General features: G+C 37.7%; 1 protein-coding gene across 2 annotated transcripts; it reads right to left on the reverse strand.

Annotated features, from left to right (window-relative positions):
- Nucleotides 1-12,667: 12,667 nt before the first annotated feature.
- Nucleotides 12,668-14,182, reverse strand: LOC123471526. Of its 2 annotated transcripts, none has more exons than XM_045173045.1 (4): nt 13,865-14,182; nt 13,544-13,801; nt 13,339-13,425; nt 12,668-13,116 (listed from the first exon to the last, which is right to left on the reverse strand). In XM_045173045.1, the coding sequence occupies exons 1-4, from the start codon at nt 14,127-14,129 to the stop codon at nt 12,761-12,763; spliced, it is 966 nt and encodes a 321-aa protein (XP_045028980.1). In that variant the 5' UTR covers nt 14,130-14,182; the 3' UTR covers nt 12,668-12,760. The 2 variants fall into 2 exon arrangements, with proteins under 2 accessions (XP_045028980.1, XP_045028979.1); XM_045173044.1 differs by having other exon boundaries at nt 13,339-13,440.
- Between the last annotated feature and the right edge of the window lie 1,830 nt (nt 14,183-16,012).

Consider the following 16,012-nt stretch of genomic DNA (forward strand, 5'->3'; position numbering starts at 1 on the left):
ATTCACAGTGTGCATAAAAAATTGGTAACACATCTATGCATGTCGTATAAAGAGTATTATTGTGTTGATCTGTTTCGTTGAGCGCTTTGAAAACGTTAAACATTTAGTTCATAAGCGGTTATACATTTTTACGCCTTATTTCTTTTCAGAACATCTTTTGTTTTGTTTTAGATATTTAATTTGACATAAAGGGCCGAAGATTTCTTTTACCGTCTAATCGAGAGGCTAACAACTAACATCATCATCCACACTGCACAAGCGTCTTCTGATAAGAGTAGTAGTGTGAATAATAGCCTAGACTACTATAGTTTCGAAAGACTGCAAATTATGTGCTAGCATGGACCCAAACAAGTTTCTAGACTATGCAATGTGCTTTATTAAAAAATATTACCGATATTTACAGGGACTGTTTACAAATGGTAAGCGATATTGAGTTTCACTCAACAAAATTAATTTATGTTGACTAAAAAGTCAAATAAAATTATGAAATACCGTAAGTTTGGGAACGATCGCGAGCGATTCGGCAACAAAAACGAAAAATCAGCATTCATCAAATTAGATCACCCCCAGACACTAAAGTGTTTTGCCTCATGTACACATTATATACGTTACTTGAGCAGGCTATGGTCCGTTAAACTCGGTTAAACTTATTCAAATTTTTCTGTCATATGCGTTGTACTTAAATCGATTTTGAAAGATGAAATCTTTTGTGGTGCTTTTCCTTAAATCGATTGGTCTAATATGAGGGCATGGTTGCCCAAATTTAGAAAACAAAAAAACAAAGAAGAAACGAAATCTAAAAAGGAAATTTTGTTTCATAACAGAGATGAAGAGGAGATGGGCAAGACCATAGGTAAAAAAATTTAAAGAATCATAGACGCCATCTAGCGTCTGGGAGAAGCAGTACGTGGATCTTATTGCATGTTTTTATTTTATTTACTAATTTTGTTGATGATTTATTCATTAACTAATTTTAATCCTTTATTTTCTTTATCGTTGATAAAGAACCATGAAATAGTTGACAAATGGCGCCCAAATTACGCTTCTAGGATTACAAAAAGGGGCTGGGAATGTACAAAAACGTTTTTCCCAATCGTAGGATGGCGCTAATGTTAGCCAAAAACTGCCAAAAAACTGCCCACGTTTTTGAGCATGGAGTTACCCATCTCCCCTTCTTCTCTGTTTCATAATGTAGCTTAACACGGACATACTTTTTCAAAAACGTCATGTGGTATTTTTAACTTAAGTTAAACAGCTAAAATATATACACTACTTTCTGCTTTTTTCTCTCAGTTGATCTGTAGCGGATGCTGAGTTGCGCGATCTCGCAGTTATGCCTCCTGTATGAAGGGTTTCTCAACGGGGCTCGCTCCCTCCGAAAGTGGTGCACCATGCGGAGATCTCATGAAACGCTATTTCTCTAGACCTCCGCTTGGTGTTAGTATTCGAAAACTCTATCTCCCTTGTTAGTTCATTCAGTCCTCTGCTTGGTGCAGCATTTTCAGAGGGACCGAGATAAAAAAACTGGTTCGTGAAAAGTGACGCCGGAATCCAGGAGTACCATGTATCTATGACAGTGTATCAGACCATGTAATCTATGACTCTGACTCGGGCTTGACCCTGCATTGCGATCGGCCCCGATTAGCTCTAATCGGGTTAACCACCCGCCCCGAAAAAGGTCTGTCGTGCCTGAATTGGGGTGCCACTTCATCAACCGGGGCGGTGCGGTGCAAAACTACGAGGTTAACCAAATTGACCCGATGCCATTTAAAAAAATGGCCGATTTTATGGTTCAGAGTAAAATTCGGGGCAGGCGGGTAGAATGAGCTAGAATCGGGGGCTCTTATCGGAACAATCGGGTTAAAAAAATCAATCGAATATGTTTTTGCATAAATTTTTTGATTGCAGCCCATGGTAGCTTTTTGGTGCTTTTTGGCCGATCGGTGAGGTCATTTTGAGTTTCGATGCGGTTCATTCGGGTTTCGGAGAGGCCTTATTTCCTGTCCATGGCCATTTGAGTCAGCTTCCGGGTTTTCTTCGCTCAAACCGATGCAAAGGAAAAATCATATCGGTTTAAGTAATGATATCGGGATTTGAAACCGGTTCCACTACCCGAATGCCCATGAGTGGAAATTCACAATTATAACACTAATTTTAATGAAATTATACCGTTGCTTAATTAAGTAATATTGTCGCGGGTGAAAAGGGAGATTGGTTATCTCTTCGCAGAGATGAGTCACCCGCTCCTTGGACAACGCCGCGATCGTGGTGAAGAAATTATCGGGAGAAGTCCGCTCTAAGAAAGATAGGCTTACTTGAATCAAATAAATGTTCAATGTCGTATTGGGTAGTTAATAAGTATAGGTTTCTTTTATCGGTAGCCATTTCATCTATAAATAACGAAATAATGTGTCCAACACTCTTTACAAAATTATAAACAATTTTGAAAAATTAACATACAACAGTTATATGAAGACAGATTTCACTGATTTATTGTAGCTTTTTCACAGTTCGAAAAGACTTTTGTAACTTATGTCTACTTTGTTTACTTTATGAAAAACAACAAAACTAATAAAAAAAGCATCTGCAAAACAAGGAGGGACAATGGGCGGGAACAGAAAACAACGCCATCTAGAATTTCCATTTTGGCGTGAATATTGGTTGAAGTTCAACTTCAACTATTTTAGTTGAACTAAAGATCAACATCTATTTTGTCGTGAACTAATCAGTTGAGGTTGAACAGAAAAGTTCAACAAAAGGTTGACGCGGAAACGCACCCAAAAACCGTTTTATGGTCAACCAAAAAGTTGAGCAGCTCAACTACAGGTTGACGATAAAACGCACCCTTGCTGGCTGCACGTACATGCCTTCAGCGCCACTGGTGGGAAGAAGCAAAACTAATATTTCTCATGTTTCTCAAAATTTTTTGGCCTCGCTGATGTCTCCCCAATTGCAATGTTCAATTTTCGACTGCACGTCATGCCTTCAGCGCCACTGCGGGAAAATGTAGCAACTGTCATAAGGGTTTCATAGGTAGGCAGCCAAACACGAAGCATTGCTTTTAAATGAGATGGACGATGCGGAAACCTTGTTTTGAAAAATAAGATTTGATAAAAAACGGAAAGCAATGATTGAATTTTGTGTGAAAATTAGGCCGAAGTAGATTTAAGTGGAAAAAAATTACGTTTAACTCTAAACGAATGATAACATTATGGACACATGAGTGTTTTTGCCTTTGCAATGTCCGGTCGATAGGGTATTTTTCCATAAGATACCGGAGCCTACTATGGTTTAATTTAGTTCTATCGCCTATCAAAATCAACAAAATGAGTTTCAATAGGAATAATAAAAAGTTGACGCCTTCCCACTATGTTTGTTTTGCTTCTATGACTATTGCATTTATTTGCGTGACGGCTCTTATTGTCATGGCCACCGATCCCAGACGGTACCAGAACCCTCCATGTACGATGGATTTACATTTGTATGAATGCATTTGTTCAATGTTCTTTAAAACCAGGGCAATCTACTTTTCCAATGGAGAACCCCCCAGATCTTGGAGAAAAGATACTTGAAATCTCAGTAACTTCTCTCACGATGTCTAACGTAAACGACGTGACCAATGATAAATCAGATACCTTTGGCACAAAAAGAACACCACAAGCCAAAAGTTTTCCTCTTTTTGGCCCTGACAACGCCACCGAAGATGATTTGGTCGTTTTATTTCCAAACAGCTCAAGCAAATTGTCACCAACACATCTTTCGGCAGTCAAACCAGAGGTGATAGCATCGCTTGAAAAAGAGGAATCAGATCTACTGGCAACAATGATAGAAATACTGGGCATAACTTTCGAGGACCGTGATACAGATTTAATAAGAGAAATTTTTGCAACAGTGACAGACGTGGTTTCAAAGGAAAGTAACCCTGAATTGAAAGCACAGCTCGTGAAATTCCTGGATATAGTTACATTTGTAGCGGAAAATAATGAAATTGAAGGAAACACGTTGGACACTGTCAAGTATGGCATAGGCTTGGATCCTCTAGCTACCAGTAGTGATCGAAAACCATTCGGGAAAAGTTTAATTCCAGCATTCAACACCGAGGACAGCGAAGGGGACTTTGAGAAACCGAACAATGGCATGGAAAGCAAACTTATTGACGCTAGCATAACCAGAAATGGTATTGCATCTTCTGATATTGGCTACAAGAAAGTCAGTGAAATGACTGATATTATCGACAGCGATTTCCAATTGGATATAGTCAAAACAACCGGACGTATTAGTGAAGCTAACACTTACAATCCAGCAGTAATGCAGAAAGTTGGTGTTCCAGCTTCGTCTGAGCCTTCCGAAGAATTTCAATTGGAAATTACAAAATCGTTTTCTAGTATCGGGTTTTCAGATGCTAGTGATTCTAATATTACAACGGAAAACAAAGGCATAAAAGAAAAACTTGCTAACGACATGAAAATCAGTGAGATAAACATCATCGAACTGAAAAATGGAATTGAATCCTCCAAAGTCAGTGAAATGACTGATATTATCGACAGCGATTTCCAATTGGATATAGTCAAAACAACCGGAGGTATTAGTGAAGCTAACACTTATTACAATCCAGCAGTAATGCAGAAAGTTGGTGTTCCAGCTTCGTCTGAGCCTTCCGAAGAATTTCAATTGGAAATTACAAAATCGTTTTCTAGTATCGGGTTTTCAGATGCTAGTGATTCTAATATTACAACGGAAAACAAAGGCATAAAAGAAAAACTTGCTAACGACATGAAAATCAGTGAGATAAACATCATCGAACTGAAAAATGGAATTGGATCCTCCAAAGTCAGTGAAATGACTGATATTATCGACAGCGATTTCCAATTGGATATAGTCAAAACAACCGGAGGTATTAGTGAAGCTAACACTTATTACAATCCAGCAGTAATGCAGAAAGTTGGTGTTCCAGCTTCGTCTGAGCCTTCCGAAGAATTTCAATTGGGAATTACAAAATCGTTTTCTAGTATCACGTTTTCAGATGCTAGTGATTCTAATAGTACAACGGAAAACAAAGGCATAAAAGAAAAACTTGCTAACGACATGAAAAACAGTGAGATAAACATCATCGAACTGAAAAGTGGAATTGGATCCTCCAAAGTCAGTGAAATGACTGATATTATCGACAACGATTTCCAACTGGATATAGTCAAAACAACCGGAAGTATAAGTGAAGCTAACACTTACAACCCAGCAGTTATGCAAGAAGTTGGTGATCCAGCTTCGTCTGATCCTTCCGAACAATTTGAATTGCAAATGACAAAATCGTTTTCTAGTATCAGGTTTTTAGACAGTAGTGATTCCAATGGTACAACGGAAAACAAAGGAATCCAAGAAGAACTTGCTAACGACATGAAAAACAGTGACATAAACATCATCGAACTGAAAAATGGAATTGGGTCCTCCAAAGTCAGTGAAATAACTGATATTATCGACAACGATTACCAACTGGATATAGTCAAAACAACCGGACGTATTAGTGAAGCTAACACTTACAATCCAGCAGTAATGCAGAATGTTGGTGATCCAGCTTCGTCTGAGCCTTCTGAAGAATTTGAATTGGAAATGACAAAATCTTTTTCTGGAATCAGTTTTTTTAATGCAAATAATGAGGCCCATGACAGCAAAGGACTTGGCCCAGTTGCCACTTTAACTTTGAACACCGTCGAGGAGTACGAAAAATTTCACACCGGTATGGCGAGCACCTTCCTTGACATCACAGAATCAGATTCGCAGAATAATGCCGAAAATATCACTTCAAGCGTCAGAAATAATGGCACAGAATATGTCCGGGCTGCCAAGGGCTTTCGATCTCCGATTTCAACAGCCATGATTGAAATAAGAGCGCCTTACATAAAATAAATTGGATTTTTTTCGTGTCGCACCATTCGATATTTCCTTTTTTAACCATTTTGTTTTTCTTGACTGAACTCAACAATAAACTAGATTAAAATGCATTCAACCATTTGTATTCATTATCACTTTCTAATTAAAAAAAAACTGATCTTCTATTTATCTTACCATGTTATTAAAACAGACTTCAAGTTTTGAGGTTCCTCCCCCCCCCCTCTTTCTCAGTCGATGAAAGAAAGTAGGGGAGAGTGGGGGCAATTGATACACTTTTTGGTTTTTTGTATTTCTTAAAAAAAAACCGAAAAATTTAATATAAAAATTATATAGAATTGTAGCCTATTATCTCAGCTACTAAACGATATTTTTTTTTATTAGAAAAAATTAATTATAATAGTAGTAAATTGTAAAAAACTGAGGTCGCTTCGAGTGTTTCAATTGCCATGGTAGCAGGGCAATTGAAACGGTGTGTCGACGCAATTGCAACGTGGGTTTTGCCATAAGAGAGCTTCTTCATACCCACATAAAATGAAAATCACGATATCTCAGCAGCCCCAACTGCTAGTGTGATCAAATTTTACCATTAGGTACAATGCGATTTACAGATTTTGAAAATATGCTTAAAGTAGATCGTAATTTAGTTTAAAATATTTAAATAATTCAATTTAAAAAAAACCATTAAGCAACATGCTTTTTTTAATAAATCCCAAACAGCGAATACAAGTATTTTAGTTGTCTTAACATGATGATTTACATTTGTTTAAATGAATTACGTCAAATACTTGCAAAAAAAATGCAACCACTCGCAGACAGGGAATATAAACAAAGTGTTTCAATTGCCCTGCAATAGGGTCATCGTTACATTTAATTATTTAAAATTATTTAAGAATGCAGGGAAAAATTAAATGACATTAAATTGTAGAAAAATGAATTGCAAATCATCTGAAACTAATTTTATTACTAAAGCGCAGCGTTTTATGGGTTAAAACAAAAAAATTGAAAACGCAAATTTTACAGACGGAGAACAAAAAACAGTTTTTTCGAGATATCTTAAAAAGTTTTGAATACAAAAACTCATAAATTTTTCTAAACTTGTAAACCCCCTCATTCTATTAACCCAAATTTTTTCAAGAAAATTCCTATTATACGGCGAGAGAAACAATTTTTGTTTCAATTGCCCTGTGTCTCAATTGCCCCCACTCTCCTCTATTTCTTAACCAACGGGAAAATGTGGCGATAGTAGTCGGAACTGAGGTCTTCTTGAAACAATAGACCTCTAGCACTGTGCGGATAGTAGGACTCTTGTAGTCCGATAGCGTAGAAATCCGCCATTTTGTTTCTATAGAACATTTTCAATGATATTCTTTTGTCACAATAAACTCATATAGTTGATTGTATTACCAGTGGCGCTGAAGGCATGTACGTGCAGCCAGTTTCTTGTACTTCTTATTAGATTCATGACATTTTTTCAAGGATTTCTTTAAGTCGCGAATCTCCTTCAGCATCGTTGCTTTCTCAAACTGTAATGGTGATGGGAAAAGGGTTCTTTTGTTTCTAACTCGTGATAGAAATCTGGACTTTTTCAAATTCTTAGACTTGTTTTTATTTGGGTTTCACTTGCAGATTTTGATTTTTTGGGAGCAGTATTCTTGGTTGAGTACTGAGTCGAGTCACGGGCGTCCAAAGCTTCAGACATTATCAGCATTCTTCGTGATTTCTTCTTTGGTGGTATCAATTGGATAACTTCCTCCTGGTCAGAGTTGGGGGGAGCGCGCTCTCGAAAAGAGCGCGCTCTGAGCGGCGCTCAGAGCGACGAGCGAAGTCGCTCAAACTGGAAAAACGTGAGCGGGAGCGCGAGCGAAGACCTCCTGAGTGGAAGCTCAATGACTGCAACGCCATCTAGCGGCGGTCAATATTTAAGACTAATTGGATGACGGAATATTTCCAAATGCATACTTTGGAAATTACTTGACAAATTAGTTTTTTTGAAAAAAAAACCGGGAATTCTAGTAAGAATCCGTAGGATTCATCTTCTAAGTAAGTTGTAATGCAGTTGTAATGCCAAAATGAAGACGGAAATATACAGATTTCATATGGCATTTTTTGTACGTGAGCGAAGAGCGCGAGCGCGAGCGAGAGCGCGCTCACTTTTTTTTTTTGCGAGCGAGAGCTGAGCTACGCTCACTTTTCAGCACTGAGCGGAAAGCTCTGAGCGCGCTCTCAAATCAGTGAGCTACTCCCAACTCTGCTCCTGGTCTATGGTCGAGAAACGAAAAATTTAATGATTATTTATAGAATTGCAAATGAATTGTGTTACCTAGAATAGGAGCAGAACTCGATGTATTTGAACCATGAATTCCATTATTTCTTGGAGTGATACATTGTTCAACTGTGTCTATAACTTAATTCCATGAATTTGAACTGCCGGTCAATCTTCATATCTTTATTGTAAGCTTTATCATATTTACAAGAATGTAAAGTACATTACATTGTTTATACGATCTGAAAATAACGAGGGTTTTGTTGTTTTACCTTCATCAGTAATGGAAGGAGGATGAGGTTGATTCTGAATATCTGGAAGCTCAGCATTCCAGTTCAGCTCGCTACGGCGTTTAGTTGGAGTTACAAGAAAGTTATTGATGTCAAAATGTAATCCACAAAGTCTGAAATTCTGATTAGGGACAAAATTTGTTGGGCATAGAGACAACAATTTATGATATTTATTACTATTTCTTTCATTTGGAAATCTAAACAAATATGAATGTCTATAAAAGCAAAAAAAAAAAGTTGTAAGAATTTCCTACAAATATTTCTACACAGCTATGGAAAGAAATACGAGTTTCTTTCCTTTTAGCATATTTTGAATAGCAATCGACTGCTGCACCATAAGACATACTGATCAACACCATAATTATCCTTTATTTGGCCTTTACAACCTAAATATAAATATAAATAGACCTCTCTTGCAGAATGCAGATAGCAGGATTCCTGTAGTCCGGCAATGTTGCTATCCGCCATCTTAGGAAAATCACACCTTTTTTTAACACAGCCTCTTATGGGATTATTGTGTATAGTGAAATTATTCCTAAAGTGGTTAGTGATAGGAAAAAGTAAGACACAAGATGATGAACTATGTTATTCGGGTATAATTCAAATTTTTTACCGTAAGTGTAATGGAAGTAATTTTAATTTAAGGTTTTGTTCGTAGAGTTCGTCTGCTGTTGGCCACCAAAAAAAGCAATGGCGATGCCCTTACCAATGCTGTTTTTCTTGCTAGCACTATAAGTTTGTCTGCTGTTGGCCACAAAAAAAACACTAGCGTTGGCGATGAATCGCTTATTCTGTCCGTGTGGAAAATATCCGGATGCGTTTCCGAGATCAAGCATTTTTGGAAGAAGTTATCACTTTATAGCTGGACGCCAACCGTGCTTACGCCTAGAACCATTGGTTTGGCTGGTGTACTGAAGGGGATCCGATCCCTTGTGTATTTCTGTAGCAGTCGTCCTCCAGTACCTTGCTGATTTACAAAAGGAGGGTTATGCTTCTCGTTCCATTAATGTTCATAGATCGATGTGGTCTATGACACTTAATAGCTTCGACGGTTTTAAAATCGGCGACCATCCTCTAGTTGTTCAGTTATTGAAAGGTTGTTTTAACAATAATCCGTCTCGTCCTCGTTATGATTTGACATGGGATCCTGATAAAGTTTTTCGATATTTTACGAGTTTGGGCGATAATACGTCGCTTCTTTACCCAAACTTTCCCAAAAATTTGTTTTTCTTTTGGTGTTAGCTACGCTCATGAGAGTTTCCGAGTTGGCCTCCATTTCTTTTCAGTGTTTGTCTTTTGGTGAGGCTGCTGCATCTTTTTCCCTTCTCCGTCTCCGGAAATCTCAGCATTCTGGTCCGTTGCTATTTTTTCTCTCCCTGTTTTCCTTGACAGTTCCTGCCGTCCTGTGAGCTGTTTGCAAAAATATGTTTCTAAATCGGGTTCTTTCCGTTCCATGCCCTGTCTCGCTCTATTTATTGAAACTAGGAAACCGTACCATTCGGTTTCTTCGTCCACTCTTGGGAGGTGGATGAAATCTTGTTTATCCGAAGCCGGAATTTATGTTTCGATTTATTCGGCACATTCAACTCGTGGGACTGCCGCATCTATGGCGGCCGCTGCCGCTGTAGCAGTGGATTCGATTCTTCGTTCGGCCAGTTGGGCGTCGCAGTCTACTTTCGCTCCTTTTTACAAGCGTTCTATTTCATCTAATCCAGTAGTGAATGCCGTTTTCTCACAAACGTCATCGTCTCATCTTTGAATTCCACCGTTGAGGTCGAGCGAATGCAACGAATAGAATTGACAATTATTCGAGGTCACGAAGCTACCGATGAATAATTGAGATTATGTTTGTTAAATGAGAGAAGACCTCAACGGTCCTTCATCTCCCGCCCACACTTCCCTTTGTTTCCTTTCATTCGCTCTGTTTGTTGGTTTTTTCTCTGGTTTTTATTTTTTTTTCTTTCTTTCTTTTTTTTTTAGCAAGTGGAATGGCAAGGGGGCCAGTAACAGGTCTTTTAACGGACGTGGCCGCGTTTGAAGGCGATACGGCAATACGGCTGACAGTATCCGGAACAGGCGCTAGTAGCCTATTTTAATCCAGTCATATTTATGCTTTTTCTCATTCGTTTTCTCGTATTGTTTTGTGTTCACTATCTTTCCTCTTCCGTTTGTGTTGGCTTTTTTCTGAAAAAGTTCTGATGAGATGGGGGGTGGCCCTCGCTTCGGGAATGGAGGGCGGAGGGTTAGAGTGGAGACTTTTTTGTGTACCCTTTGAAGAGCTGAATACAGTGGTTCAACACCGTTGAGATCTTCTCTCATTTAACAAACAGAATTTCAGTTATTCATCAGTATTGCTTCGCGACCTCGAATAATTGTCAATTATTTATGTTTATTGTTTATTTTTCTTTCTGTTTCGTTTCCGAAATACAATGCCTTTTAAATTTATAACTTTCCTTTCATTTATTAGAATATTGTCACACCGGTTGTATTTAAACAAGAACAAATGAATACAAGTGACGACTTAAATTCTAAGCAATGGTTTAACTCGAACAAAAAGGGATAATCATTACCAAAAGTTGGAGAAGCGTCTGAAGACCTCTAGGGAAACCAGGGAACTCCTCTTACGGAGCCCAGCTCCGGGAGCTCACCCGAGGGAGACTCTTCTAACGCAGATTCGGGGCAGCGTTTTATACCGTCGCGCGAATTACTCCCCTTCCGGACTGCATATCTGCGTAGGGGAGACTGGAGTATGCCGGGACACCGGGTCAAGAGAGACAGAAGGGGGAAAAATAGTAGATTTTAATAAAATTAAAAATTTTTTTAGTATGTTATTTAGATACATACAATCTACTTTGGCATGAAATTTGGTTGAGTTTTGTCAATAACTGTATCAGTTATTAACAAAACTAAAAAAACGGTTTTTTTTAGTAAATTTTGTCTCCGCCATTTAATGTTTCTAGAAAAAAATAATCGCAAATGGCATGTAAATTTAATATGGAAATGAAGCTTAATCATTTCTTTATTGTTAAAAACAAAAATTATAATTTTCGATCAATTACTGTAGATAATATTAACGTTTAAAAAAAATAGTCTTTATCGGGAAATTGGGACAGCTGTTTTTGACTAAAATGGGACATTAGTGGGCGGGTTTGGCCTTCAAGCCCATCAATCATCACCGAGCTCATGACGCCATTACTGTTCCTTACAATGATCACAAGCAGTCGATTATTCAGCATATTAATCGATTACAATAAGCCCAACCCCTACCTATCTTGTAATAAGGGTTTTTATCATATAAGAAAAATTTTTTATTAACACAATAATCAAATTGAAACATTTATTAACTTATAGAGTCTATGCAGTGGGACGCTATTTCAATTTTTACAAATTTTTTTAATGAATTTTAAGGCGAAAACGGAGGACGTCCCTCACCACCCACCCTAGTGTCCTCACTTACCCCTCAAAATAGGCTCCTCCCACAAATCTAACAAAACTTTAAAGGTCTTATATGGGAAAATGGTTTATTATTAAATTATATAAAAAATATGGGGGGTACAATACCGTATGGAATACATAAAAACAAAATAATAAATTAATTTAATGATTAGTTTGGGAGATATAGGGGGAAAACGAAAACCGTCCCGGCTTACTCCAGTCTCCCCTACTGATGACGAATATTCAGATGAAGATGAAGAATGCATGGGTGTTCTTAATTAAATAATTGGTTCAAAATATTTGGGTTTCTTTTTCGTATCATTTGCACTACTACCAGACTGATTGAATTTTGAAATATAAGTTCGATAATCTTTCCTGAGATTTTCCCATTTGGTTCTGCATGTTGCACCTTAATCTCCACCACGTACAAGAAATCCTTGTTCAGAAAGACCAGTAGCAATATCATTCCAAATTTGCTTTTTATTTGTTTTGTTGTCAATAAGGAGACTCCACTTCTCTTTTAAGTGATCTAAAATATTAAAAGTAAATGAAATACTATAAATAATAGATATGTAAAACAATGTAGATTATTCAATAATAGTTCTGTTGCTTCCATATCAATGTTCAATTGTGATGCCCTTTCCCCACCATTCTAACACTCCTTTAAAGCACTATTATCAGGCAAAATACTACTTTCAATTTCCATTTTCATTAAGATTTATCTCTGTTAAATTAAACGCATATAAATCATAATGTAATGCCTGAACAAAAAATAAAAATAAATGTATAATAATGGAACACCGTTGCCTCATTTATTTATATAATGACTGTCATGTGCACAAAAAGGGGCGAGGAGATGTATGACATGAAGTTGAACTAAAGATCAACCGTGGTCCAGACCATGGTTGAGCAAATTCAACATCAGCATATCCTCATGACGCTTTTGCTTTGCAGCCTCTGACTCTTCATGTCTTTTTCTTCTTTCTTCCCGTTCGGCAGCGCGTTCCGCTTTGTTGGCAATTAAAATGTCAATAGCCTTTGCCACATTTGTGGCTTTGCTTGTTTTTTTTCGCTTCTTTGGTTGTGAACTGAAAGCATAGCCATCATCATCATCGTCAGAGAAGCGAAGTTGTCTGATGTAATAATTATCATTAGAAGGGTTTGGTGTCTCACTTCCACTTGGACCATCACTAAAAATTACATGTTCAGTGGTAGATGTCCTTTTCTTTGTCCCATCATCTACAATGAAATGAGAATGAAATTAGAATGAAATTAGAATGAAATGAGAATGAAATGAGAATGAAATGATTATGAAATGATTATGACATGAGAATGAAATGATAATGAGATGAGAATGAAATGATAATGAGAAGAGAATGAAATGATAATGAGATAAGAATGAAATGAGACTGAGGAGTACTAAAATTAAACCATGTTTCGTAATACAAGGACTATGCTTACCTATATTTGTTTGATTTTCTGTAACCTTGCTCAATCGAGTAGGATTTTGTTTTCCCATTGAAGAATCACCAATATATTCGGGATATGCTGCATTACCCTTTCCTAAAAAAATGGTTGTTACGACCATAACAATTTAAGTACGTAATTGTGGCATGCATGTAAAGAACACAATGTTATAAACATAAGACTAATAAATTATACGAACCAAGAATTTTTTCAATTTCATCAAAGAATGGGGGCTTGCAATCAAGAACATCTTCTCCCCCTCCAGTTCCTTTTGCTGCGAGCACAAATTTTTTGTACTCTTTGTTTAAGTTATTCCACTTCTGTTGCGCAGACTTTCCAGGATCAGGTGCTTTTATCTGGAACCCGTTCTCAAGCATCTTTATGGCAATCTCTTGCCACAGACCTGAATTTTTGGTTTTGCTGTCGCAAAGTCTGGGCCAGTAATGTTCAACGATCTCTGTAGTACCACAATGAAATGTTAGCAATAAGAAAATCTTAAGAAATAGTCTAAAATAAATACTTAAGAAAACTTTGGTTGCTTCAGCGTTGATTTTAAGTTGAGAGGCTGTTCTTACATTATTCCAGCAAATTCGCTGGACTAATGGTGGAGTAATTTCCTTGTTCACATCCACTTTTGTAGAAGTTTCATGGACACTACTACAATCGGAGCCTTCATCACTTGAAGGCTCGAATAGCAACAATTCCTCCACTGTCTTTTGCCGCTTGACACAACTCCCAGCTCTAACTCTTTGCCTTAAAACACCTTCATCACACTTTGTATGCATTGTGATAGAAAAATTTTTACATACGTGTACCACGACCTACGTCCCTATCTAAACAAAGCTGTCTGCTGCTGTGAACAAAAAAAGGTTGCCATATTAAAAAAAATAAAGAATTATTACAAAGTGGGAGGGTCAACCAACTTGAATTTAGTTCAACCGCAGTCTGGACTGTGGTTGAACTTTTGTGGTTGAGCTCGCAAAATTTGGTCGAGCACAACCTTGGTTGAACTTTTTGTTAACCATAAAACGGTAATCGAGCTCAACCGTGACGAATTGGTTAACGAAAAAATACCGATTGAGCTCAATTTAGGTTTAGGTTGAGCTAAAAAGTTGACGATAAAACGCACCCTTTTCTAGTTCAACTTGGAATTTTGCTTGACGCGAAAACAGAGGTTGAACTGTCTCTTGGTAGAACCCCTAGTGGCAGTTGACAACAAAACAGCAGTCGACCTCAACAGTTCAACAAAGGTAAACTCTTTAAACCGTGTCGGTGAAATTTCGAATTGTTGCTGTTGTTCGATATTGGTCAGCCAATCGTAGACCAGTATTGGAAAGTCAAGTTTGAACTATGTATGTTTCCCGACATTAACCCACTGTCGATACAATTTTGAATTTTTTTTCCTGTTCGATATTGGTTAGCTAACAGTAAACCAACAGTAGAAATTCGAGTTTAAACGATGTTCATTTTTAATACTAAACCGATGTCCATGCAATTTCGAATTTTGGACTGTTGTTCGATTTTGATTAGCCAACAGTAAACCAATATTGGAAAGTCAAGATTCTTTTATCGTTGATTGTATAATTTTAAAATATATATTTCAAATTAGGGATAGAGAACTACATAATACTGTCACACGAGTTGTATTTGAGCAAGAACAAATGAATACAACAAGTAATGACTTAATTCTAAACAATGGTTTAACTCGAATAAAAAGGGATAACCATTACCAAAAGTTGGAGAAGCGTCTGAAGATCTCTAGGGAATTCAGGGAACTCCCCTTACGGAGCCCAGCTCCGGAAGCTCACCCGATGGAGACTCATCTAACGCAGATTCGGGGCAGCGTCTTATACCGTCGCGCGAATTACTCCCCTTCCGGCCTGCGTATCTGCGTATCTTTCTTAGAGCGGACTTCTCCCGATAATTTCTTCACCACGATCGCAGCGTTGTCCAAGGAGCGGATGACTCATCTCTGCGAAGAGATAACCAATCTCCCTTTTCACCCGCGACAATACCTCCAACGATGGTATCCTCATTGTCACACCAAGTGTTGATGATACTTCCGGGATTTCTTGTGTAACACATATTGCAAACTTTAATAATTTCATGGAACAATGTCCTCTATCACGCAAGGATGACATTGTGAAAGAACTCGCACTGCTATACGCAAGAAAAAAACTTTCTCTTACAGGCCTTGGAGAAGTAGCAAAACTAATTAAAAGGTTATTAGGACACGATATATTACCAACATATCCAACGACTATTCTGAAAATAACTAATACTCCGATCCGGATCCCGGGTAGCATTCAATATTGCCCAATACACTCACAATATGCACAACATATTAGAAATTTCATTTTTAAACATTTAGAATTACGAAAATAGAAATGAAGAGGTGAACCTCCCCTTTGACGCTGACGAAGAGGTTGACCAACGATTACGGTTGACTGATGGCCACCAGAAAAACATTGTAAGGCCTCATATGTCTTCTACTATTGATAATCCTGCTACTTCTGAAACTGTGAACTCCGCCGTAAACGATGTGGATAGTACTGACCAAGTCTTTCAGCATATTTTAAGCAAGGAGGAAATTGTGAACGAACTAGCCTTATTATATGTAAGGAAAAAACTGTCTTTTAGCGCGCTTGGTGCTATTGCCAAGTTAATA

This window comes from Daphnia magna, linkage group LG4, assembly GCF_020631705.1.
Source record: "Daphnia magna isolate NIES linkage group LG4, ASM2063170v1.1, whole genome shotgun sequence".
In the NCBI taxonomy this organism is placed as follows: Eukaryota; Metazoa; Arthropoda; class Branchiopoda; order Diplostraca; family Daphniidae; genus Daphnia; species Daphnia magna.

Excerpts from the sequence above, each read along its gene's own strand:
- LOC123471526 (XM_045173044.1), bottom strand. The coding sequence starts at position 14,129 with ATGCATACAAAGTGTGATGAAGGTGTTTTAAGGCAAAGAGTTAGAGCT. Across the intron at positions 13,441-13,543 it reads TGAAATTGAAAAAATTCTTG|GAAAGGGTAATGCAGCATAT; the intron begins GTTCGTATAATT and ends CCATTTTTTTAG. Across the intron at positions 13,117-13,338 it reads AGAAAATCAAACAAATATAG|ATGATGGGACAAAGAAAAGG; the intron begins GTAAGCATAGTC and ends ATTTCATTGTAG.